The following is a 24,382-nucleotide window of genomic DNA, read 5'->3' as shown; positions in this document are numbered from 1 at the left end:
TCTTTTCAAGCCCTGACAATACAACAAAATAGCCACAATAACCAAGTCTTGGGGAAGGCACAGGACAGGTTAACTCCCACAATCTTGGTAATATTCACTTTTGTCTCATTTGACTGACACATTAGCCTATTAAATATGATGTCCTATAGCAAAAGGAATGGCCAGTTGATGCATTGGTTGATTTGAATGTATAAAATTTAGTTGGCTTTTAGAACTTTGGGAATTTTCTTAAAGTAGCAACTGTTCTTTTTAAAATGCAACTAAACAAATGATCTCTATAAAAGAAAGACAGGAAAAGCCTTAAGTGTTGACCTATACTTAAATGACAGCAACATGTTGTATATAAAAGCTGGGTGGACTAGAAAGAAACAAAATTGATTTGCTTAATAAGTTAAGTTTAAGTTGAATGGCATAAATATTTCTTCACGCAGTTGATATTTTCCCAGTGGATGTCAAGAAATCGACAAAAGAATGCAGCTTAAATTTGGGCCAAGGCTTAAATGTTGTAGGGAAAAAAGCTTTATAACAGCCCCAAACCAATAAATATTCAATGGACAAAAAACACATTAAATTAAGATTGGTTGGCAGTATGTCATCCCCATGCAGAGCATTGAATTGAGCTAAATTCAAACATCTGAAAACTAGGAAATGCAGAGCTAAGGTTTGCCATGCAACTTTAGCTATGCCCCATTAACACACATTCCTTTACTCTTTAGCAACTGTGAGGTTGGCAAAGGAGGTGAGGAGCTTGTACAACCCATTCACTCTCACCTACAGGATTCAATCTAATGCTATTAAAAGACAGAAAGTTGTAGGGAGACTGCATACGCATACCTTCCTGCTGTTCCCTTGGAGTTGGCAGTAACCCGTGGCAATTTATTTGCATATACTCTAGGTGCAGTCAGTATGTTAGGGCATGTCTTCACTGGCAACGTTAAAGCGCTGCTGCGGCAGTGTTTTAATGTGGCTTGTGTAGTCGCAACATAGCGCTGGGAGAGAGCTCTCCCTGTGCTCTAAAAAACTCACCTCCACAAGAGGAGTAGGTGAAAAAACACCTCCATGAGCGCTGCAAGTTTCAGTACTGTAAAGTGCCAGTGTAGACAAGTCCTTAGGTGCACCTAAGTTAAGTGGTGGAGGCAGTAGTTGGGTCTTCTTGGGAAAGGTGTGTTTGGAGTATGTAGGGGGTTGGTGGTGCACTGTCACAGGTAGGGAGTGATTACACCCCCCTCCCCTGACTAAATAGCCACTTATTACTCTCAAACTGCAGCAACCTCCAGCCACTCTGTTCAAAACTCCTTTTGTCTTAGGTGGGGTCTTGGGGTTAATTTATCCTTAGATATGTTAAAGAAGGGTGAGTTCACAACCATCAACAGGTCTGTGATTCATCCAGTTGTTAGTACCTCTCAGTTTAATGATACAAAGCAGCAGAAGGAAATTGGTTTTTTTTTGGAAGGGGTCTCTGTAACTTGGAAACCCCTAAATGAAATGACCGCAAATTTGCATTAGTTAGGCTGCCCTGTGCCTCCATGAGGCTCACCAAATTTCAAAGCAATCTGAGTAACTATTTGGATTGTAGCACACTTACAAGAATCGAGATTAAAGCATATAAATTGGCAGGAATGGAAACCCTCTAGCTGTTTTTCTGTGCAGTGTAAAAACAAACAAACAAACAAAAAAACATTTTCCTAAATAGTCTCAAATTCGTTCCCCGGAAGACTTAGTGGGTGCCATGCACTATCTTGGGTAAAACTTGACAGTTTAAGACCACTCTGACCCAGATCACATAAATAGTTTGCTCTTTAGCTCTGGGCAAAAACAAAAATCCTGCCTAGAAGCTTTTTAAAAAATGGCTGGGGGAGGGAGGCATATATCTCCAGAATCCATAGATCTCAACTGACTCCAAATTTGGATCACTAAGCCTACCCTGCACCCTCCTGAAGCATACCAAATTTAAAAGAAATCTGTTTATGTACATTGATCCGAGAGAATTGAAAAGGTCCACCTTATACCAATGTCGTGATGGAACTTAACTAAGTGAGACTCCTGTGTCGCTGTAAAGCTTTCTTGACACCTTAAGATTCCATTGAAAACACCTTTTGAAATCCCCATCATGGAAGCACTGAAAGAGAAACTGACACTGCTGAATTTTCACTTTACATGCTGAGAGAAGTATACAAAGTAGAGTATAAGTAATGACAAGGAAGTAGTTTTTAAGAAAAAACTTGTTCACTTCTAGTAACCTAAATTGTTATAAACAAACTGCTTTAGGTTGTTACTAACATATGATTCAGTTACCAGTGCCCCTCTACCTCAGTTACTTGGTTTATTCTTTGTGTATGATTTTTCCCTAGGTACTGTGTGACAGCTACATGATAGTAATTAATTCTTTAATAAGAGATTTTTTGAAGTGTTTAATAAAAACAAAACTGTTCTTTCCTTTTACTAGTTACCAATTGGACCAAGATGACTGATGTAAATGTATCCAACTCCTTAAATGGTTTGAGTTTGATGGGAATTCTGGACACCAAAGTGGGCAACAGTATCCAGAATCTTCAAAACTTGAATTCAAGGGCCCCGAGAGTGCTCTCTTTGCCTGAGTATGGACCTAGCCAGCACTCTAGTGCTTTAGAAGATAGCCGTAGCCTTAAATCTGTAGATTCTGGTATTCCAACTCTAGAAATAGGGAATCCGGAGCCTGTTCACTGCAGTGTGTTAAATGTGAAGAGAAAACAGTCTGAGTCTGAAATCATGCCCGAGAGAACTTTTCAGAATGCATGCATGCTGCTGTCTTATGTGCCTCCACTTTCTTTGAATGCTGAACATGAACACAGTGTACGAAAATCCTCAACTTTTCCAAGAACTGGATACGACACAGTGAAACTATATAGTCCAACTTCCAAAGCTCTGAACCGAAGTGATGATATCTCTGTCTGTAGTGTGTCTAGTCTCAGCACAGAACTGTCAACAACTTTATCTGTTAGCAATGAAGACATTTTGGACTTCATGGTCACAAGCAGCTCAAGTGCAATAGTGACCCTGGAGACTGATGAAGCGCAGTTTTCAGATGTTACACTGAATTCCACTAAGGAAACCAATGATCAAAGCCAGCAGGCGTGTTGTCAAGAAGCAGATGTGGACAGTAAGTTGAAAATATTGGGACCCTTCACTAGCTTCTTTGCCAGGTAATGGGATTTTGATACTTAAGAAAAAAGTTACAGCATTCTGACTATGTATTGGGGGCTAGGAGATGCTTAAGGGGTTTTATGGTAAAGAGTTACACCTTCAGCTAACAATGCTAGTTCCTCTGGGTATGAAGATTACTACCATCTTTCTGCTCTGCCTGAGTAGGCCAGAGCTGCGCATGGCTGAAACACTGCAGTGGGTAAGGTTCTATGCTCTGTGGTTGGGATCCACAGAAGCTTGAACTCTGAATGAAGGTGGAACTCTCTTCTTTGCAGCTGTGTTTAAAGGGGGGAAGCAAGGTTCTGGGGGAAAGGGCTCTGAACTGGACCCCAGGAGATTTGGATTTTCTTCCTGGCTTTGCCATTGACTTACTGTATGACCTTGGAGAAGTCATTAAACATCATATGCCTTGGTTTCCCTGTCGGCCAAATTAAGAAGATACTTGCCCACTGTTGTAAAGCACTTGGAGGTCTAGGAATAGAAAGTGTTCTAGCAGTGCTAAGTATTTTAATAATATTAAATGTAAACACATTCCACTTAAAGTCGAAATATTTGTCAAACATTTTATTTTGTTTGACTTAAGGTCATCAGTTCACTGATAAGGTGACAAATGACTAAGGATATGATTTAGTCATGGATTCCATGACTTTAATGAACCTCCATGACTTCTTCAGCTTCAGCCTCCCCTCCCTCCCCCCCCGCGCAGGGCTCAGACTTCAGTCCCCCCAGTGGTCAGCCCCCACCTCCCTGGTTATTTTTAGTAAAAGTCGTGGGCTTTTGTGAATTTTTGTTTATTGCCTATGACCTGTCCATGACTTTTATTAAAAATAACCATGACAAAATCTTAACCTTATGACCAGTGGTATTTAGACTGCTCATCTTTGCTATCAAGATTAGGAAACAATACTGTTGACCACCTCATTTGCTTGTGTCTTCATAATGGGAAAATGCCAAGACCAGAAGTAGAATGTGGAACTTGAGCACTTATGGTAATTATTGAAATGGCAACATCTGGGGCAGCACTGAAGCAGTTACATTTTTGAAAGGCTGCCCTGGCTTCCTACATTAAAAATAATGTATTTTAAACTGATATTTCTTATCAAGCAAGCAGAGCTAGTACACAAAGATCATGTGTGCCATCCTGAATAATTCTTTTGTGATGAGGTACGTTAGCTAAGATCATTTTTGGAGCAAGTTGTCTAGTGCAGTGTCGAATTCAAATCAGTTATTGATTGGAAGTTATTTCTGTGTTCTGCAGCTTTGGCTATAAAAAGCCTGTTTTGCCTATCTGATTATTTCAATGAAACACTTACTCTTCTTTATTTAAACTTCTCTATTTGCCAAAAGAAAAGACCAATCATTTCTGTTACTTCTCTGAAAGAGTGTCTTAATGGGGGGAAAAAGAAACAAAAGCTGTTGATTTAGAACTATTAAACTGACTCTAAATCACAGCTTAGAGAACAATGTCTTAACAATAAAATAACTTTTAAGTTCCAGTATATTTGAGTACTCCACTATGGGTATGTTTACACTGGAAACTTCAAAGCGCTGTCATGGGAACGCTTTGAAGTGCGAGCGTGGTTGCACGCGACCTCTTCCAGCGCTTCTGGTAATCCACCTCCACGAGGGGATTGACGCCAAGTGCTGGGAGCATGGTCCCAGCGCTCAGGGCCTGTCTACACTAGCGCTTTAAAGTGCTCAGACTTGCTGCACTCGGGGGTGATTTTTCACACTCCTGAGCCAGCAAGTTAGAGTGCTATTAAATTTTAAATAGTTTGCTTTAATAGTTAAATCTGTATTTAATTTACATTTTATTTAAATTTTTAAATCTTTTTAAAAGCACAGTTTTATCCACCCTGGTTTGAAAGCAAAACTGACACCTTTTGGTATTCCCTAAAAGGGAAATATTTTTCAACAAAGTACCATATCGTGTCTAACAGGTAACTTCTGGCACTGAGTGATACCACCAGGCGTGCATATGAGACTCAGTTCAGCATAGAAGCTAAGTAATCCGTATGTCTACTGTTCTTATTCCTTCCCTTAACTGGGGGTAGCTTTCATGTGGCTCAGACAAGTAGAAACCTTTTGAACTTGTGTCCGCTTCACCTGAAAGAGCCCTGAAAACCGTATTTACTAGTTGGATCATAGATGTTGTTCAGGATTGGAACTTGCTGTCACTTGCCTCATTAGAAATTGTCCGTATGGCCTTGTCTTTCACACAGCATTCCTGTTTGCACATATAACCTATTTGTCCACTTCCCAGGTCTCTCAACCGTATTTCCCAAGCACTTAATGTTGTAAGTCATGTTTTTGTAGGCACTTAAACACACAGTCCCTCTCTTTATTTTTCTTTTTGTGTAACTATATCTAATGAACCTGCAGAGTTTTTAAACCTTGGTGGAACTACGTCAATGAGGCATTCCTTTATACGTGGGCTTGGAAAAATCAACCTAACAGCAAGAGATCTTGTACTAGTGTAAGAATGGCACCCTGGTGCTAACTTTCCTCTGTTCCTCACAGTGCAAAAACACATGCTACCTTGGAGATCACTAATATTGAGGCATCTGTTAGAGGTTCTAGTAAGTGCTTGCCTTGGAAAGATTCTGCTCCACAGCTTCAGTTCTTTGTTTCCTTTGAGATTTATCCTGTTCTCTGAGAAATAAGAGAGAACTGTTGAAGAGACTCCATTTTATTCAGTTGATTTGTCGGGAGGGAGTATCATGTATTTCTTGTACAGGGTAGGTTGCAGGGCCTCAACTTGCAGGTCAGGCTTCTGTATCAGATATGGACTGACTACAGAGCTTCCTTCTCAAAGAGAGATACCATAGATGTGTCTTCCATAAGGTCCTTTTATGTACTGCCAGGTATGGGTGAAGTTTACTTAAATAAGTACCTGTAAGTGGCGCACAGTAGTGCTACCTACTGTCTGAACAGCATAATACAGTTCAGCATTCCATTACAGGGAGAGTGAGAATTTGTACCTCTGGCTGTTAAGTCCTGGGTGAAATTTGTTTATTTCTGTAGATATCACTCCCCTCTTCACCAATCTGAATTTTCAAGTAACTGCATTTTAAATTTGCAACTATTGTTCTGTGGAAGGACTCCTTGGTCCACACCAGATAAAGCACAGGTGCAGTAGTTAACAATGGCCAGAAGTCTAGGGGCCCTAAATCCATATGGTAGCACAACTTCAGTATCATTGCAGCGATTCTAGTGGTTTTTTAAAAAAAAAAAAAAAAAAAAAAAACACACCACGAGAATGCCTTCAGTATGGAATTACTTCTTTTTCTGAAGCTGTCATTTGAACTCAGCATTGATGGGGACCTGTAGTAGTAAAAGTTTGGTTAGTGATGTGTAAGACTACAATTTTGTCATGGATGTTTTTAGTAAACGTCAGGGACTGGTCACAGGCAAAAAATAAAAAATCACCAAAGCCATGACTGGTCCCTGACTTTTTTACTAGAAACATCCCTGACAAAATGGGGAGGGAGGAGGGTCCAGCACCCTGCCCTTCCCCCCTCACTCCCCCCCCACTCACCTCTAGCAGCTCCCAGCACCTCTAGCAGCTCCCATTGCCCAGTGGCTGGGAGTGGTCCCCCTGCAGGGCTGGGAGCTGCTGGGATGTGTGCCCCTGCTGCTCGCGGTGGCAGGGGAGATATGGGGGGCCCCTGCTAGCGGCAGAGGCTGGGGAGCTGCAGGGGGCTCCAGCGTCTGGGAGATGCAGGTTCCCCGGTGGCTGCTAAGCAGCTCCAGGGTCCCTCTGCTGCTGCTGCCACTGGCAACTGTGAACTGCGGTGAGGACCTGGCTGCTCGCAGCCGCTGAGCTGCTGCAGGGGGGACCCCTGCCAGCAGTGGCGGAGCAGCTCAGAGGTCACTGCCAGCGGTGGCAACTGGTCAGTCAGCAGAGGCTGAGCTGCTGTGGGCCCCCCGCTGCCAGCAGCAGCTGGTCAGCTGTGGGGCCCCCAATGTCACGGAGGTCACTGGAAGTCACGGAATCTGTCTCTTCCAGCGACCTCCGTGATATAATCTTAGCCTTAGTGATGTGCCCTAGCAGCAGCTTGTCAATCCCTAGCCCCTTGAAAGGAGTTTGAAAAGTGAAGGGACTCCATGTTCACTCAGGGAGCAGAGTAAAGAAAGCTCTTTGCACTTCCCTCCTGACTTGTGTTCCCACACCACTACTCAAACCTCAGGGTATGTCTACACTGGAAACTTCAAAGTGTTGCCGCGGGAACACTCCTGCAGCAGTGCTTTGAAGTGCGAGTGTGGTCCCGCATGAGTGCTGGGAGAGCCCTGGTAATCCACCTCCAAGAGAGGACGTGCTCGGAGCCTGTCTACGCTAGAGCTTTAAAGCACTCAGACTTGCTGTGCTCAGGGGGGTGATTTTTCACCCCCCTGAGCCAGCAAGTTAGAGCGCTATAAAATTTAAGTGTAGATAAGCCCTGAATGTGAAGACAATTGCTCCCTCAAATAGCTTCTGTTGCTCCCTGCCTTCATGACAAGGTGACCCATACTCATAAACAGAAGCTGCTCTCTAACTGGTAGGCACCCTATTGAAGAGTGTGTGTGTGTGTGTGTGTGTGTGTGTGTGTGTGTGTGTGTAAAATTCCTCCTAGAGCAAGCCATAAGTGTGATGTCATTGGACTTGTTCATGAGAAAGGGTTGAGCTGCTTGTGAATACAGCTGAGAAACTGATAGGGGGAAAAGTGCTGACAAAAGCACAAAGTAAATAAACTTCTTGGCAGCTTTCTCTTGGGGATCTTATTGTGCTTGAAGTAGGCATCTCCTTCCCCACCCACCAAAAAAACCCCTTTCAGACAAAAGTGAGTTTTTTAAAGTTGAGTAAAGCAAATTGCCCTGAAAAAGGAACACAGATAAAGAAATGATCAGATTGGTGTCCTGTAGATACTCCCCATACAGAAGAGGGGAAATCAATGGCTCTTCTCTCTTCCTTCCTATGCCATGGAGGATGGGAGGAAGCTATAAATTAATTGTATGTTTAGCCTCTGATTCAGCAATGCTGCACGTAAAAATGTGCTTAACTCTAAGTGTACTCATGTGCTTAACTGGTTTTCTGAGTCAGAGCCTTTATGAGCATTGCCATCCAGGCCCAGCTTTGTGTGTGCTATCTGCGTCAGTGAGGCTTTTCCCATAAATCTTTGGCCACACATTTATTGTCTGTTGGAGCGTGCCCTGCTGGGAACTGATCTGTGGAGTTAGTCGTCTTTTTCTCTGCATTCACTCCTGTAGAAGAAGGAGCCGTGCCCTCAGTAGTGTGAGCCAATACATACTTTTTTTTAAATCCAGGTATTCAAGGACACCAGATAAGGAACAGCAAGCTTTATAAAGTCATTGGGAGAGAGCAGGCACCACAAGGCTTTTCCTTGCTGCCAGGGTGTCTTTTATCTTTTCCATCTTCCTCTCCCCCTCCCACAAAAAAGCATCTTTCAGTAAGTTCTCTGGAAAGATGGATCTGGCTCAAACCTGGATACCATACATGTAATCGAAGTCTAGTCAACACATTTATGACTGTGGCCTGTTACTACTTTACTTGGGTCATTGTCTTTATAATCCTAGAGAAAGGAGAGATTGTCTTTATAATCCTCCTTTTATTATTCCCAGTGCAAAATATCTGGTTATGGCCACTGAAAAAGAATTGCTCTAATTTGCAATCAAGGAGGAATGTAGATGGGTCTGATACAGGGCTTGGGGATAATTAGTGAAAACCCTTTTTAAAGCTGTCTCTTGCTGTTTTGAAACAATGAAAAGAGAATAATCTCTTTGTCGTACTGACAATTGGAAAGGTGGCATGGTTTTAAGAATATAAAGGCCTTATTTTTCCCTGATAATATTATGGAAATATGGTATTATGATCATGCATTTCTTTTGAGAGGTTAACTTGCACCTATGCCTGCCAGTAGAGGGAAACTGGAAAATCAGAACTTTCTCTCATCTGTCCCCTTTGTTGGTGGTTCTCCTCCCCCCCCCTCTCCCTCCGGCTCCTGTCCCATGTACGCATGTTCCTCTCCCATTTTGAGAAATACTGGTAATGCAATTGCTCCGCTATTTTAATAGAATTCTGATAACCGTGGGGCTCGAAGATTCAAGAGTACTTGGTGTGAGCTCTTGTAGACTAGTGAGATAGCTCATCTCCCTCTGATCTTTTATCCATTTTCAGGCTTGTGACCTAAGTTCCCTGTAAGATATGCAGCTGTGCGGTAGCTTATTAAGTGCCGCGTAGGCGCTCAGGGAACTCTCCTGGCTGGGACCTTCTGCGGCTGGGGGAGTGGTGCCCTTCCCCCTGTCCCAACCTAGCCCAGCTCCCAACCTGCCGCAGCTGGGGCATCCCTCCCCTGGCCCGAGCCCAGCACCTGTCATGGCCAGGGGAGGGGTGCCTATCCTGCGGCCCCAGCCCTGGAGTTGCTGTGGCGGGGAGAGGCGCCTCCCCCCCAGCCCAGGTGCTGCTGCTCCAGGGAGAGAGAACTGGGGGGAGTCCTCTCCCTGCCGTAGCCCCGAGGCAGCCTGTACCCCCAAACCCTTCATCCCTGGCCCAACCCCAGAGCCCTCTCCCTTCCCCCCTCTGCCCTAGCCCTGAGTCCCTTATCCCCAGAGCCTGCACCCCCAGCCGGAGCCACACCCCCCGACCCCCACCCTCTGCCTCAGCCCTGAGCCTCTTCCCACACTCTGAACCCCTTCGCCCCACCACATGAATTTTGTTCACCAATATGGCGGTGATGTGTCACATATCACTTCCATATTGGTGCACATAACAAAATTCATTCTGCACATGTATGTGGAAGATTAGAGGGAACACTGGCGGAAGTTTGGAACATTAATGCGTTTGTGTTAAAAACACTGAGATTCTGGAGGCTGGCCTGAGGACTCTCCTATAAGTCTGAGGTTCAGGCTGAAATCCTACTCCATATCTTTTTGATAAGGAATGCTTATGGACTCTGACTCCTACGCAAGAGTAACACACCTAGCTGTTTTGTGTAGCATTTAAAAATAAATAAATAAATAAATAAAGCTTGATGGGTGTTACCTGACCAGATAGCAAGTGTGAAAAATCTGGACGGGGGTGGAGGGTAATAGGTAATATATAAGAAAAAGCCCCAAATATCAAGACTGTCCCTATAAAATCGGGACATCTGGTCACCCTGCTAGCCCCAGACCTCCTCCAAGTACGTAACATGACATAAGGTGACGCTTTATACTGGTTACTTCAAAACCTTTGTGACCGTGCACGGGTTATAATTAGTGAATTCCTAGCTGTTCGTATATGTGATTTCTCTGAAACGGAAGCTGGTGGGGAAACCTAATATTCACTTTTTCTCTTCGGAAACATTAAAACAAATCAAACCAGCAGCCATCAGATAGATAGCGGGGGCGGGGAATTCAGGCTTTCCTGCACCCAGTACATTCTTAGGTCTTTTTTGTTATTGGCACACTGTTGTGACAGAATAAAAATAATAAATTTTATTAAAATGCTTTATAACTAAATTGTTGATAAAAGCATACAAAAATCACTAAACAAATGGCCTTTATCTCCTTTAATCTTTCCCTTACTCATTATTTATATTTTCAGTAGTACCTGGAGGCCCCAATCAGGACTGGTACCTCCTGGTACCAAGGACAGTGTAAATGTAACAGAAAACAGTCCCTGCTCTACAGCATTTACAAGCTAGTTTGAGACAAGACACAAGTGGGTGAAGGACAAGAGGCAGGAAGAGGGAGGAAGCAGGAGGATAATGGTTGTAAGATTTTTGCAATTAGACAGTTTAACAGTATGCACAGCTGGAATGTTCAAACCGTATTTTTCCTGTGCCTGTTCTATCTTTAAATGAATAGATATAATTTTATTATAGAGGGCTGCTGGAACATCGTGGGAGGGGTAAGAAGATGAATAGAGGAACGAAGGGTGAAGTCATGGAGGAGGATAGGAGCAGGAGGCAATGTGAGGGATAATAAGTGTGTGGGGGGAAAAACAAACAAACAAAAAAACCCTATAAATATCCACAAAAAGTCAATTAATTGCAGCTGGAGGGCTCCAAAGGTTGAAATTCTGAATTCCAGAAATCAAATGTTTAATGACAATGAAGCAAAGGTGGGCACAGCTGCTCTGCTGGACTCCAGGACTCCCTAACCTTATCTGCTTTTTGTTTGTGGGAGGCATCTGCTGAGACCTGTTGACCCTGTAGCAGGGGAGAGACTAAAATTGGCAATATTTTAAAATAGAGTAATGGACTGGGGAACTTGATATCAGGATCAATATTTCATCTTAGGCCTACCCATTTTAGAACTTTCCTTGAGCAAACTAGTGATCTGTATGCTTGTGTTAAGGTCTGGATTACTGCAAACTGATTCAAACAAGAATAAAAGGGCAATGCTCTTCCATAGTTGTCCCCTTCCTCCCCCAGTGTTTCTTATCACAGAACCAAAACCAAAAAGACTTGAATAACAAAATCATGTTAGCTATTTTCAGCGAGTCTTTTTTTTCTTGCAAGGTTGCATTGGAATGATCATGTATCAATACTTACCTTTGATAAAGATTGCTGAAAGTGGGTGAAGTTCATTTGCAATATTAATAATGTGCTTATTGTTAAATTGCTAGGCAAAAGTATGACCTTTGTCATGTGGCCTCTTCTCGACTAGATGTTGAAGTGAAACAATCAATTAACTTTAGTTCGTGCCCCTCCTATGTAGAGTTTAGACAACTGTTGTACTATCTAATTTGAATTGTAGTGTTTTATTTCTTTTTCAACTTCTTACTAAAACTCATTTGAGAGGCTCCTTCGGGAGGGGTAGGGAGAAAGGTGCTCCATCTAAATCCTTCTGCTGGCAAGAAACTTTTAATTAGTTTCCAGCGTAAATAAATTGAACAGGATGCTTGAAATGCCTCTAGTTCGTTGTTGTTTTTTTTACTCCTTTCTGGTACATGAAATTGTCCGCTCTTTCAGTTATGTTTGAGATTCTTAAATATTTTCTTTCAGGAAAAGTTAAATACAATGTGGTGGGTGAGCTGTTTAGTACAATAATCATTAACATCAGGTCACAGGAAAGCAAACATTTTTTTTTTTTTTTTTATGGGGGGGGGATATTGACAAAAGGCATCACACATGATCAGGAAGTCATATATTTGCAGCTAACATATACTGAAGTGGATGTTGCATCAGAACCATATATATGGTTGCCAATTTTAGTTGGACGTATTCCTGGAGGTTTCTTCACATGACATAATCTTTAATTCCTGGAGACTCCAGGCTAATCTTGGAGGGTTGGCAACCCTACAGCAAATGCATTTGCAGCATCAGATTTTAATATATTTTTCCCCCTCCCCCCATGTGCCCCTTGTCAGCCTGGCTTTTTTTTATTCGTTTGCAATACCTCTATTCTCAATATATGGAGGTGTGTGTGCTAGACTTGTCACTTTCTAATTAAACGTTCCTATATTAAGACTTATTTCTTGGTGGTTTCTAAAGATTTAGTTCTTCTACCATGTCCAGTATGCAGACTTTTATAGAGGATCATATCTTTGTATGGAGTGCTGTGGGGAAACACAGAAACTATATATTCCAATTTCCTTGTTTAGCAGCAAGCAAAATTGTTGGGACAGATTAGCTGCTGGTTGTCAGCATCCCCAGCATTTACTATGGCTAGCAAAACCAGCTATGTAGGCTGGGTTTTTGAGTAAAATGTTTTTAAGGATTTATTTGGGAAGAATCATAAAGCTAATGCATTTGGATGTGTTTTTAGTGTTTTGCCTATAACTTGTGAGAATGAGACGCGTAACTCAGCTTCATTTATTTTTAGCTCCAAGGTCAGTTGGTATGACACAAGGAATAAGGGACTGATTACTTTCAAGGTGTCCTTTATTATCAAACTTTTTAAAGTCCTCTAATGGAAATGTTCCTGACCTCTAGGCTTCTCACTGCATTTGTAAAATAGACTACCCTTGTAGATAGAAAGTGCTTTGTGGTAGGGGCAGATACTATTTGTGTAAGAAAAAGGAATCTAATATGCCAGAAACTAAATTTCCTACTTTTATTGTTGCATCCATGTGTCCTTTACTACTCGTCTGTACAATGAACTTAAACTTTGGATTGTCCTTTATGGGACCATTTATTGAATTTGATAAACCAGAGTTTTTGAGTGGCAAGTCATTATAATAAACAAAGGATTCTTTCTCAAGGGTAATGTTAAGTGGTCAGGATGTGGGAATGTCTTCTGCTGTGTACCAAATGGAGTTGCTAAATCATTTTCTAAATTGAAGTTGAGTATGTGCCTGTAGCAAAGCGGTGGGACACCCCACAGCCCCGCTGAGGGCTGAACCTCCCCTAATCCCAACGTGGGCGGAACCACCGGGTCCGGCGCCCGCCCTTCCGAGGTCACGGCCCTGACCCGGAAGTATAAAAGCTCGCCTGCAGAGCTTAGTGGAGCCCAGGCCGGCGGAGAGAGCAGACGTCCGTGGCTGAGCTCCCGCTTGGGAAACAGCCACAGGCTGCGACCGGCCTGCTGAGTCACCAGGCCGGTCGAGCCTCCCCCGTGCCAGGTACCCCGAGGAGGACTGGCCAAGCCTCCCCCGTGCCAGGTACCCCCTGGAGGAGCCGAGCCTGCCCTTCGCCACCTACCCAGAGGAGCCAATGCTGGTGGAGAGCACCGACGACACCAAGACGGCCCAGGTACCATACGAGGGGGAGTGTGGAAGTAGCCCGGGAGCAGCCGACCCCAGTCTGGCTGCTGCACTGCCAGAGCTGATGTCAGTGTGTTGCGGCCAGGATCCCCACTGACCGCAGCGAGTTTCCGTCGCTGCTAGGGCCCCAGGCTGGGACGCAGTGGAGTGGAAGGGCCTGCATCCCCCCTGCCACCCACTCCTTGGGTGGCAGACTCCCCCTGTTTCCCCTGGCCTAGAGAGGCTGGGTACCTGATTGACTATTTGTTTGCTGCCCCGCCCTGACCTGGAGCCTGGGCTGCTATAGACTTGGACTCAGCCCCTGCTTATGGGCCTGAGCCTCTAACTGTGTGCCTGTTGCCCCGGACTACCGCCGGACCAGAGCGAGGCGGTGGGACACCCCACAGCCCCGCTGAGGGCCGAACCTCGGCCCAGACCTACTACAGTGCCTGTTATATCTGGTTGAGCTCCCCCTGTTGTGATGGGATCCAAATGCTGAATCCTACGTGCTCTTAACTTGCTGGAGCCATGAAGAGTTTTAGGCACTGTCCCTGGCTTTGGACCTGTAGGCATGCACACCAGGCGTGGACCTCATGTCTGACACCCTGGTTGCAGTGGGGACCCTGTACCCTGGAACTAGTGCCACCTCCTCAGCAGCTTTTGAATATTCCCCACGGAATCCTACCGAAGGTGTGAGCCTTCCAGTTTACAGGTTACCTATTTGTGGGCATGCAATAGTGAAAGCAAACTGACACGTGGATGGACTTTTACCCAGGATTCTGAAATGCTATTTTCCTTTGCTTTGTTACCCGGGTTCTTTCAACCCAAAGCTCTAGGTAACTTTTACTCTGTGCAAGGTGGTGTCAGGAAATAGAGCAGGGGAGACACGGCTGTCCGAGAAATAGATGGCTGGCACAAACAGGACAACACGAGTGCTTTCACTTAAAGCTAAACTTTACTCTAGTCTCAAGCACTTACACATGTCCGCAACAGGTTAGTAAAACACCCCCAACCCTTGATAATTACCAGAGCTGAGTGTGGCTCTTGAGTGACACAGCGGCAGGCTTCCGGTGGCCAAATCTTCGGTCTGCCAGTGCGGACCGCAAGATGTATTCAGAGGGAGAGTCCAAACGAGTCCAAAAGAGTCCAACTACCTCCAACTTTTTCCTCCTTATTTATACATTAGTAATAGAATGACATGTCCCTTAAAGAAACCTTCTTAAATAAGAAGTTTCAATGGTCAAACAAGAGGTTCCTTCTGATTACTGATTAACCAGGTGTGGGTCTTTCCAGAGTTTGCAACCTTGAGGCCCCACTAGACATTCCTAGGGCACATCCTGCTCTTCTAAAATGCATGTATCAGCAATTTCAACACAATTCTTATCAGGAAGGATGTGGGGTCAAGGTGCCCTTTCTATGGCACCCAAAACCCTCTCCCCTCCTGCCTTGGTTAAGCTAAGCCTGCTGACTAGGTTGCTTTTAGCAATAAGCCATAGTGGTTTCAGGCACTTTACTGGTTTGCCAAAATCTCCCCGTACAGCTTAGGTAACAAGAGAAATACAAATGTATACAAAACAGTACACACACACCCTATATGCATTTCCCTGCCCCTGGGTTCCTCACTACTCTGGATCATTCTTTGGGCTTCTGTAGAATCCTCTGGTGTGTTTGGGATCCTTGTCTTACAGTTTCTAGCTTCTTTTCAGAATCAGGGAGTCTTTCTAGATCAGCTAACTCTCTGCTCATGGCTGGCCCCTCAACTGAGTTGAATTCCCTGGCTACAAAAGCATGCCCGTCTCTTCCTCTTTCCTGCCCAAAGCTTCCCATGTCTCCTTGAATCTTCCCTCAAGTTTGTTCCTTGGGCTTCAGCTAACCTATTGTCCCAAGATGCTTCTGAGACGTTACCTAGGGTACAATCTGGACTGATGGACAGCTGTGTCCCCCCATTTTTCCAACCTGGTGTACTTTTTACCCAGCTTCGCTGTGAGAGTAACCACTCTTGGTCTGCTCACGCACAGCCTCCAGCATGTAAATCGCTCCCAGCTATACTGTATGAGTCTACAGTATACATTACAGGACAACACCAGCAAACTCCCAGTCCCAGACTTTTCCCCAGAAGTATGCGTCTTGTACTGGACAATACAAGCTCATATTAAGTCTGTCATTTATGAATAAAAAAAATATGCACAAATCTTGTTATGCTAAATGAAGTTTCCCAAACATTTTAAGCCAAACACACTGGTTTAGATAAAATAACGAAGCAAATTCATTAACTACAAAAAGATTACATGACTATGAGTAATGAGGCATATAAGTCAGAATTGGTTACGAAGAAATTAAAAGTAAAACACAACTAACACCTGACTTAACAAGCTGAGTGAATACCACCAGATATTCCAGTACTCTTAGGCTAGGTCTATACTACCCGCCTGAATCGGCGGGTAGAAATCGACCTCTTGGGGATCGATTTAACGGGACGCGACAATCGATCCCCGAATCGGCGCTCTTACTCCACCAGCGGAGGTGGTAGTAAGCGCCGCCGACAGAAAGCCGCAGAAATCGATTTTGCCGCCGTCCTCACAAGGGGGTAAGTCGGTTGTGATACATCTTATTCAGCTAAGCTATTCACGTAGCTGAATTTGCGTATCTTAAATCGACTCCCCCCTGTAGTGTAGATGTACCCTTAGTGGCTGAACCTCCTTCAGTTAGGATCTCTCCCCTCCGCACAGTCCAATGCTGATTCCTTTGTTCTTCAGGTGCATGAGTAGAGAGCAAGGGCGAGATGATTTGAGGCATCTACCCTCTTCTTATAGCCATTTCTCTTGCACAAGAATCTTCTCCAGCTGATGTTAAGGAGATAGTCTGAGTGGCTGGGAACCTTATGCTGCTGCTTTGTCAAAATGTAGGTTTTTGCCCACTATCTCTTTCCTCCCAAAGAGTGTCCATTTGATCTTGTTGTCACCTGGCTGAGGTGTTGGCTAGCTTTTTGTCTCTGGGGAACTTATTTGTAACTTTCCTCCAGAACATGTTGAACATGTCTTGATAATATCATACAGTGGGATCTTATATCTTTACATACCATGTTGCCACACATATTTATTTTATCAGGAAGTAATCAGCAAATCATGAGCTTTCAAATGATACTTTCTATAGTATGCTTTGTACAAAATTTAACAGTCTTTTAAATGGGGTGAACATAGGGGTGCAGACTGTCTCAGCTTCCAGCTAAATAAGTGACCCGTTAAAGGTCTCAGAACTCACCATTTTGTACATGGTCTAGGAGATACGTGCTACAGTCCTGTCAGCAAACTGTGGATTCCATAGCCCTGCAGAGGATGATGCAACAAGTTCATAACATCAACCAGATTGACAAGTTGTACTCAGAAAATTGTCAGATTCTCCATCATGGCTCACTGGAAGTGAATTACACCTCTATCCCTATATAACGTGACCCAATAGAACACGAATTTGGATATAATGCGGTAAAGCAGCGCTCCGGGAGGGTGGGGCTGCGTCCTGCGGCAGATCAAAGCAAGTTCGATATAACGCAGTTCCACCTATAACGCGGTAAGCTTTTTTTGGCTCCCGAGGATAGCGTTATGTCGGGGTAGAGGTGTACTTTAAAAGTAGGCACATGTGAGGCTTAAGTAGAATTTGAGTGGGAAAACCTAATGTCTTTGGTAAAATCTGAGACATTATAACCGCTATTCCTATGTGATTTCTGGTACCTCCTTTTCTCAGACCCTTATAGGATACATATTTCAAAATTATTTTAAAGTATTTAAAAGATAGAAGAAATGTAGGTAGAATAAGCATTTCCATTAGTTAGAGGCGTTTGAGACCATTTTTTTTTTTCCTGTAGCTCAATATGAATAGCGTAGAAGGCATTGAACATTTAATGTGCAGAGGAAACTACGAGAACTCAACACCTACACACAATGGCTTGGTCTACACTTGCAAGTTTTTTTGCCAAAAGGCAGCTTTTGGCAATGAATCAGCAGAGGTGTACACACTGCAAAGTCATTTTTTGGATGAAACTCCTCAGTTGCAGCGCTGTAATAAAACCACCTCCAGGAGAGTGATAAAGCTTTTTGTGCAAAGGTTTTATCACCAAAGTGCCAGGGTAAACACCTTGCTTGCTTTTATCTGTGTAATTGGCCCATGGAGGTGTCCCGCAATGCCTGCAGTGACCTCTCTGCTCCTTGTTTTGAACTCAGCAGCCCTGCAGGCATGTGCCCCTCCCCTTTTAAATCATTAACGTGGAATGCTCCTGCTCTCTCCCACACTACAAACACGCAGGCAAGGGTGTGTGTGTGTGTGTGTGTGTGAGAGAGAGACTGTTCTGTGCAGAGCAGGGAGGGTGGTGGGGGGTTAATGTCAGGGATTTCCACCTCCCCCTGCCTCAGGACTGGTTGCTTTGGCCAGTTGTCTGAACTTGAGAGACAGCATGCGGACTCTCTCTCTCTCTCTCCCTCCATCCCATCCACACATGCTCCCTCACACACTTCAGTTGAAAAGCGGCTTGCAATCTAGTAGGATGCATGATGTTGATGCTGTACCAGCCCCATGAGGCATCGCAAATCCTTCCCAAAGCACTCTGCAGCCAGTTGCATGGTGGGATAGCTACCACAGTTCGCTGCTCTCTGTCGTTGCAAGAGCTGCTAGTGTGGATGCACTCCAGCGACACAAGGAGCTAGTGTGGACATGCAACGTAGATTTTAATTAAAGCACTTTAATAAAGGTGGTATAAACTTTTGGCAAATAACTTGGCAGTGTAGACATAGCCAATGTGAAGTACACTCTTTCAATCTCTGTGGGTGGCGATGTCAAGGAGCTTGCAGCAATTTTTTGTAGCTTTGGTGATTACCTTGGTTCAGACTACAGTGGCTAATAGCTGCTTTTTTTTTTTTTTTTAAACTTAGTTGAGCTATCTGCACAGTTCCTGTCACTTGACTGGTATATTTCTGACCATCGATAATCAAAATACCACCTAATCTCAGTCTGACTCCTTTATCAGTAATTTCTGCACACTGTAATAGTCCACAGTGGAAATTAAACAGCAACATTTACTTTGACCTTCAAGAGTCCTACTTAATTTCTGTTCTGTGTTCCCTTAGTGGCTCTGATTCTGCAAAACACGTTATGCATGGTGCAAATAGACTAAATAATTGGATATTAAGTGAGAGCTTTCATAATAAATCAATGAACTTTTAAACCATTCCTTAATTACCATAGTACATTATTTTTAGCTCCCTTATATTTTCAGTTTGATAATATCAAAATTGAGGTGGAAAAATACAGTTGGAGTTTTTCTGCTCTAAGTGACGTAATAAAGGCTAAGACAAAAACGGTCTGGAGAGAAAGTAAAGGGGATAGTTGCATTACAGCTGTGCAATAAAAATGCAGTGGATAATTGAAGATCTGCTAGACTTAATAGAGTAAAAGTCTAAAATTTAGATTATATGGTGTCTGGAGCAGGATACTTTTGAGTGCTACTGAATATATCCTGAGATTTATGGCATAGCAGGTGTTAGAGATTAATATTTTTTTTCTACCTGGATGTTGATTATACTATCTTTTCCCCCCTGCTTAATGTGGATATAACTTGTTAGATCTCGTAATCTAGGCCGTTATGAGGGAAGTATTGTCTCAAAAATTGTCAAGGCCTGTCATAACTTAGGACTGGTCTTCACTACGGGGAGATTGACACTGCTGCAATCTATGCAGCAGGGATCAATTTAGCAGGTCTAGTTATTAATGTAGCTAGAGTAGCATAACATAAGTTGATTTACCCCTTCTTTCTCTCTCCCTCCCCCCCCCCCCCCCCCCAAAATGAGGACAAGCCCTAACTCTGTAACCTCTCTAGCAGTGATTCTGGAAGGAGGGAAGAGCCTGATGTGCTGTGTGTCAAGCATCTCAATTCTGGGCCTATTCACCCAATGGAGTTTTTTGTATGTGTGTCCTCAGAGCTCACTTTCCCTGTAAACTTCTTTGAGACCAACAAGCAAAATAGTTCAGCCTGTTTTGTGTGGCTGCCCTCTCTCAGCTCACTGCTGGTGAGGCTGGCTAAGGGTACAGAGAAGCTTTAGAGACTCATGACATCAACTCTAGATTAGTTAGAGAATCCCGCATTTTGGCTGAGAGAAATTGATGTGTGTATCAAGCTTGTAGGAGTAAATATAAAACTTTTCTATTTCTGTAAAGCAATTAAGTATACTTTTGGGTGCTATATGACTTAACGTGGTGAAGGGATACAAGGGCAAACAAGATAAAAAATGATAGAAAAGTGGTGGGTTGCAGGGGATTGTTTCCAAAAGAAAAACAATCTCCTTCATTGGAAGCCTAATTGAAATTCCCCATCCCCACATGCCCATCCACATTCATCCGTGAGTAGGTTAGGGGTGACTGAGTGCAAGATTCCCATTAGGACAAAAATACACTTCTTTGCTGTTACAAATGAACATTGGGTGATGTCCAATAAGAAATTATGGTAGCCTGTATGTGAGAGTCAAGTCAATCATTGTTGCCAGTTAGCAGTTTTATAATGAAGGCTGTATAATTGTTGTCTATGCTGATTGCTAAAAGAACCTATAGATTGACAGTGTACATTAGTTAAGTACTTCTACCAGAAAAAGTATGACGTTCTAATCCCAGCATTGTATTGAGCCGTTCTTTCCTACAATGAGTAAGTTCAGTGTTTTTTCCCCTTTGTGGCATACACCCACAACTAGCATTGCATGCTCCATGATATCTCTCTCCGTGCACGTGCCCTGCTTTGCTAGAGTAAATGTCTCAAACTTGTCTCCCTCACCAACAAGTTGGTTCAGTAGAAGATATTACCTCACCCACCTTGTCTCGCTAGCATCCTGGGACCAGCGAAACTGCAATTCTGCTTGATGCTCTTTTTTTAATTTTCAGTGCTTAAGATTTTAAAATGCCCACTGAAGGTACATATGATGCTTCCTAGGGACAGCCAGGGTAATGAGGTGCCTCATTACCACCTGCCTTAGTGTGAGGATGCTTTGTCTGTTGTGAGTCAGTTCCCCAACACCACCAATCTCTAGCAACACAAGCACTACCTTCAAGGCCTCTGCAGGCCCTGCTCTCTCTTTACAGGTTAAGGATAAGCACACTCCAAACGTTTGTCCTGGAGCATCTAGACCCAATTCACTAGATACTTTCAAAATTCCCAGATCTTCTGTTCCCTAAGGAACAATACACCACAGTTTACCAGTTACAATATAGAACACAGCTCTGATTAACACACAACACTTCTTTATAGAGAGCCTTTATAAGTTCATTTAACAAAGAACAATTGCAAATGATAGCGATAGAAATATTGGAAATAAAAGGTTACATATAAAATGAGCCTAAATTTAACTAATAAGATCATTAATTGCCTCTTCTGTGATTGATAGGATAAGCTATGCACCAACATACAGACGCTAATAACGAATAAGACACTCTCATAAGAGCAAAAGCTCAGCCAAAATCCTTTCAGCATACTGCAGCGAGGCATTTGACTGTAGTCTTCCATTCATGAAGCACACTGTCAGCTAACTTCCTTTTAAAAAGTTATTAGGATATGTGTCTGCAACCCCGGATAGATCAAAACAGTCCTTTGATCTTTATTCATAAACTGGGCACCTTCCTACTCTGTATTCTTTCCTGTAGATTTTTGTGGTCTCTTGTTAATTTTTTAATCTTGATCAACTGGTGGTTTAGTATGTAAACAGGTAGCCATATAAGAACGGCCATACTGGGTCAGACTGAAGGTCCATCTAGCCCAGTATCCTGTCTTCCGACAGTGGCCAGTGCCAGGTGCTTCAGAGCAGGTAATCAAGTGATCCATGCCCTTGTGAAGTATAGAATACTCAATTTGTGTAAAAACCAGTCAGATAAGTGTTTCCTGCCTGTCTGAAACATGTTTGTCACCTTCTAGTGACCTGCTTTAACTTGCAGACCTTAATAATGTAATTTCTAATATAGGTACATAACTCTTTCAATATTTTCCTTACATACATTTCACAATATTTATGATGACCAGTTTTTTTGTTTTTTTTTTACTGGCTCTCAATTTAGACTTGATATGCCGCCCTCTAGTGACTTATTATGTATATAACTAACCCAGGGGATCCCTGTAAAACACATGGCACCCTCTGTGGCCTCTGCCAGTTGGCATCAGGAGGTTCTTGGGTCACCATATGATTTCCATGTTGGTGACATTTCCAAAAGAAGCCAAAGCACAATCCCTCCCTTAGGTGTTAGAACTACAGGTGCATGGGGTGCTGCCACACCCCTGGCTTGAAGTGGTTTCCATTACATACAGGGTTTACAGTGGCTTTCAGCACCCCCACCATAAAAATAGTTCCAGCACCCCGTTCCCTCCTAGCCCATGACTAATTCCTGTTTTAACGTTTAATGGTTTCTGAAGATTGTGTCCCCGGTAAGAATGTACAACTTGATGAAAAGTATGTGGAAGTTTGAAAGCAGGGGGTTAACAAGTATCACTTTATGTATGTTTATAATCTATATGATTAAATCTCAAATATGCTGTGATTAAAACATCCTATGTACACTTTGATTTAGCTGCCAAATTAGCAAATTTCATTTTTTATAAGGTTTTATTTCTAAGAATTACATATGGCTACAATACTGTACTAATTTGACTAATTTGAGTTTGTATACAGCAGATTTCAAAAGGTGTGTCTACCTGCCTGACTTTCTGCTTTTCCCCACCCTCTGATGAATACGCAGTCTGTGAGCCCTTCCTTTTTCCTGTTGATACAGTGACAATTACTGAGAGGTAGAGTTCCTTGACTCTGACAGCATTCTGTGAAGGTAGAACATTAAATCTTTAGCTGTGTGGATTTGACTCCGAAAGGATTCGGAGACATTATCAAGGACTCTTGCAGCTGACTTTCAAATCTGGATTAAATTAGCAACAGAAATTATGGCAGCACCTTCTATACTCCTCTTAGTGGACAGGTTTGTATAGAAGACTTTTTTTGGTTTTGGTTTTTAATTGGAAAGTGACTGTATTCGCTTAAGGTAGCAGTTCAACTTCAGGAATATATAATAATTTTTAAACTCTGTAAATAAGACAGATCGGAGTGTGAAAATAACTGAATAGACAATACAAGCTAATGGAATAGCTATATAAACTATCCAACTAAGAGTGGGAGCTGAGGTTTGCTGTTGGGGATTCCCTGGCCTTTTGGGAAGATTGAAAGCAGCAGACAATGCTCTTTTGTATGTGGTCTGAGTTTAAAAAAACTGAACTTGAAAAGGCTTTGAGAGAATGCCAGTGGATTTGATTTTTTTATTTTTCTTGATATTGAATGATACTAGAAGGCTTCCAGATAGCTGTGGGAGGGCACAATATTGCATGTGTCTTGGTATTGCCAGGTGTATGAAAACCTTTTTTCAGTTTGCACTATAAAATAATTTGAGTGCTATAATTTGGGGGAAGGGATAGCTCAATGGTTTGAGCATTGGCCTGCTAAAACCACGGTTGTGAGTTCAATCCTTGAGGGGGCCACTTAGGGATCTGGGGCAAAATCGGTACTTGGTCCTGCTAGTGAAGGCAGGGGGCTGGACTCAATGACCTTTCAAGGTCCCTTCCAGTTCTAGGAGATAGGTATATCTCCATATATTATTATTATTAAACTCATCTTAAATGAATGCTGAATAGTTCTTAAATTTTAGCATAAAACATTATTCCTGATGAATTACATTATCTTTTAACATAGTGAAGACACTAAAGGTATATAATGTAACTATCCTTTAATACCATTTCCCTCCCTCCTTGTTTTTCCATAATGTATTGCTAAATCTAAATTGAACACTGCTTTCAGAAAGTACTAGCAGCTAAACCAGATGTGTTGCACAAGTAAAAGATCAGTCATCTTAAAGCTCACTCTTGAGTGAGAACTTGTGTTCTCTCCAGGTTGAGAATTTTTCTTCTCACAAAATACTTCAGCAATAACCAAGCAAAACATGTTTTATGTGCCACACTTCATTTTGCAGGGGAATCTGCAGAAAGACTCATTTTCCATTTTCAGTGTGATGTCATCTTTGTCCGTACTCTTAGAACTCTTTTATAAACTGCTGCTGCAGTTTAGTGTTGATATGTTTCACATTTTTAGTAGGAGTGCAAATTAAACCCGTGACACTCTTAATTCCTCCATACTAATGATACAATGGACATGATGCATCATGTCAGATATTCCTGTGACACAACCTGATGTACTGTAATGGCTGTGAAGGATACATTAGAGTAGATTGAGATAATACTTGGCATATGAATTTTCTGATGCCTCAAGCCCCCCCCCCCCCTTTTTTTTTTTTTTTAAATGTAAGGTATCCAAACAGTTTTTTGTGACTTAAAACTACTGTGAAATTTGAGGTTAGAAAACTTGATTTTTAAAATAAAAGTCTAGAGTCTGTTTAAAAAAAAAGTGTGTGTGAAAGACTGTAAGAACATAGTACAGTTATTTTTGTTTAATCTGTAGCTCTTTACTAGCCATGACT

At 42.7% G+C, this 24,382-nt stretch overlaps 1 protein-coding gene across 2 annotated transcripts in view; it reads left to right on the top strand.

Moving 5' to 3' along the window:
- Positions 1-24,382, top strand: part of TBC1D14 (TBC1 domain family member 14) — a 106,576-nt gene that overhangs the window by 5,346 nt on the left and 76,848 nt on the right. Inside the window, exon 2 of one of the 2 annotated variants that reach the window (XM_054029205.1) lies at positions 2,447-3,182. In XM_054029205.1, the coding sequence (XP_053885180.1) occupies positions 2,447-3,182 (736 nt within the window). Of the gene's footprint in view, positions 1-2,446; positions 3,183-22,654; positions 22,838-24,382 lie in introns of those variants that run through there. The other variant, XM_054029206.1, reaches the window with a different exon arrangement.

This window comes from Malaclemys terrapin, chromosome 5 (genome assembly GCF_027887155.1).
Source record: "Malaclemys terrapin pileata isolate rMalTer1 chromosome 5, rMalTer1.hap1, whole genome shotgun sequence".
NCBI classification, from domain to species: Eukaryota; Metazoa; Chordata; order Testudines; family Emydidae; genus Malaclemys; species Malaclemys terrapin.
Note: the sequence above shows the minus strand (reverse complement) of the source record. Positions and strands in the feature narration are given on the sequence as shown.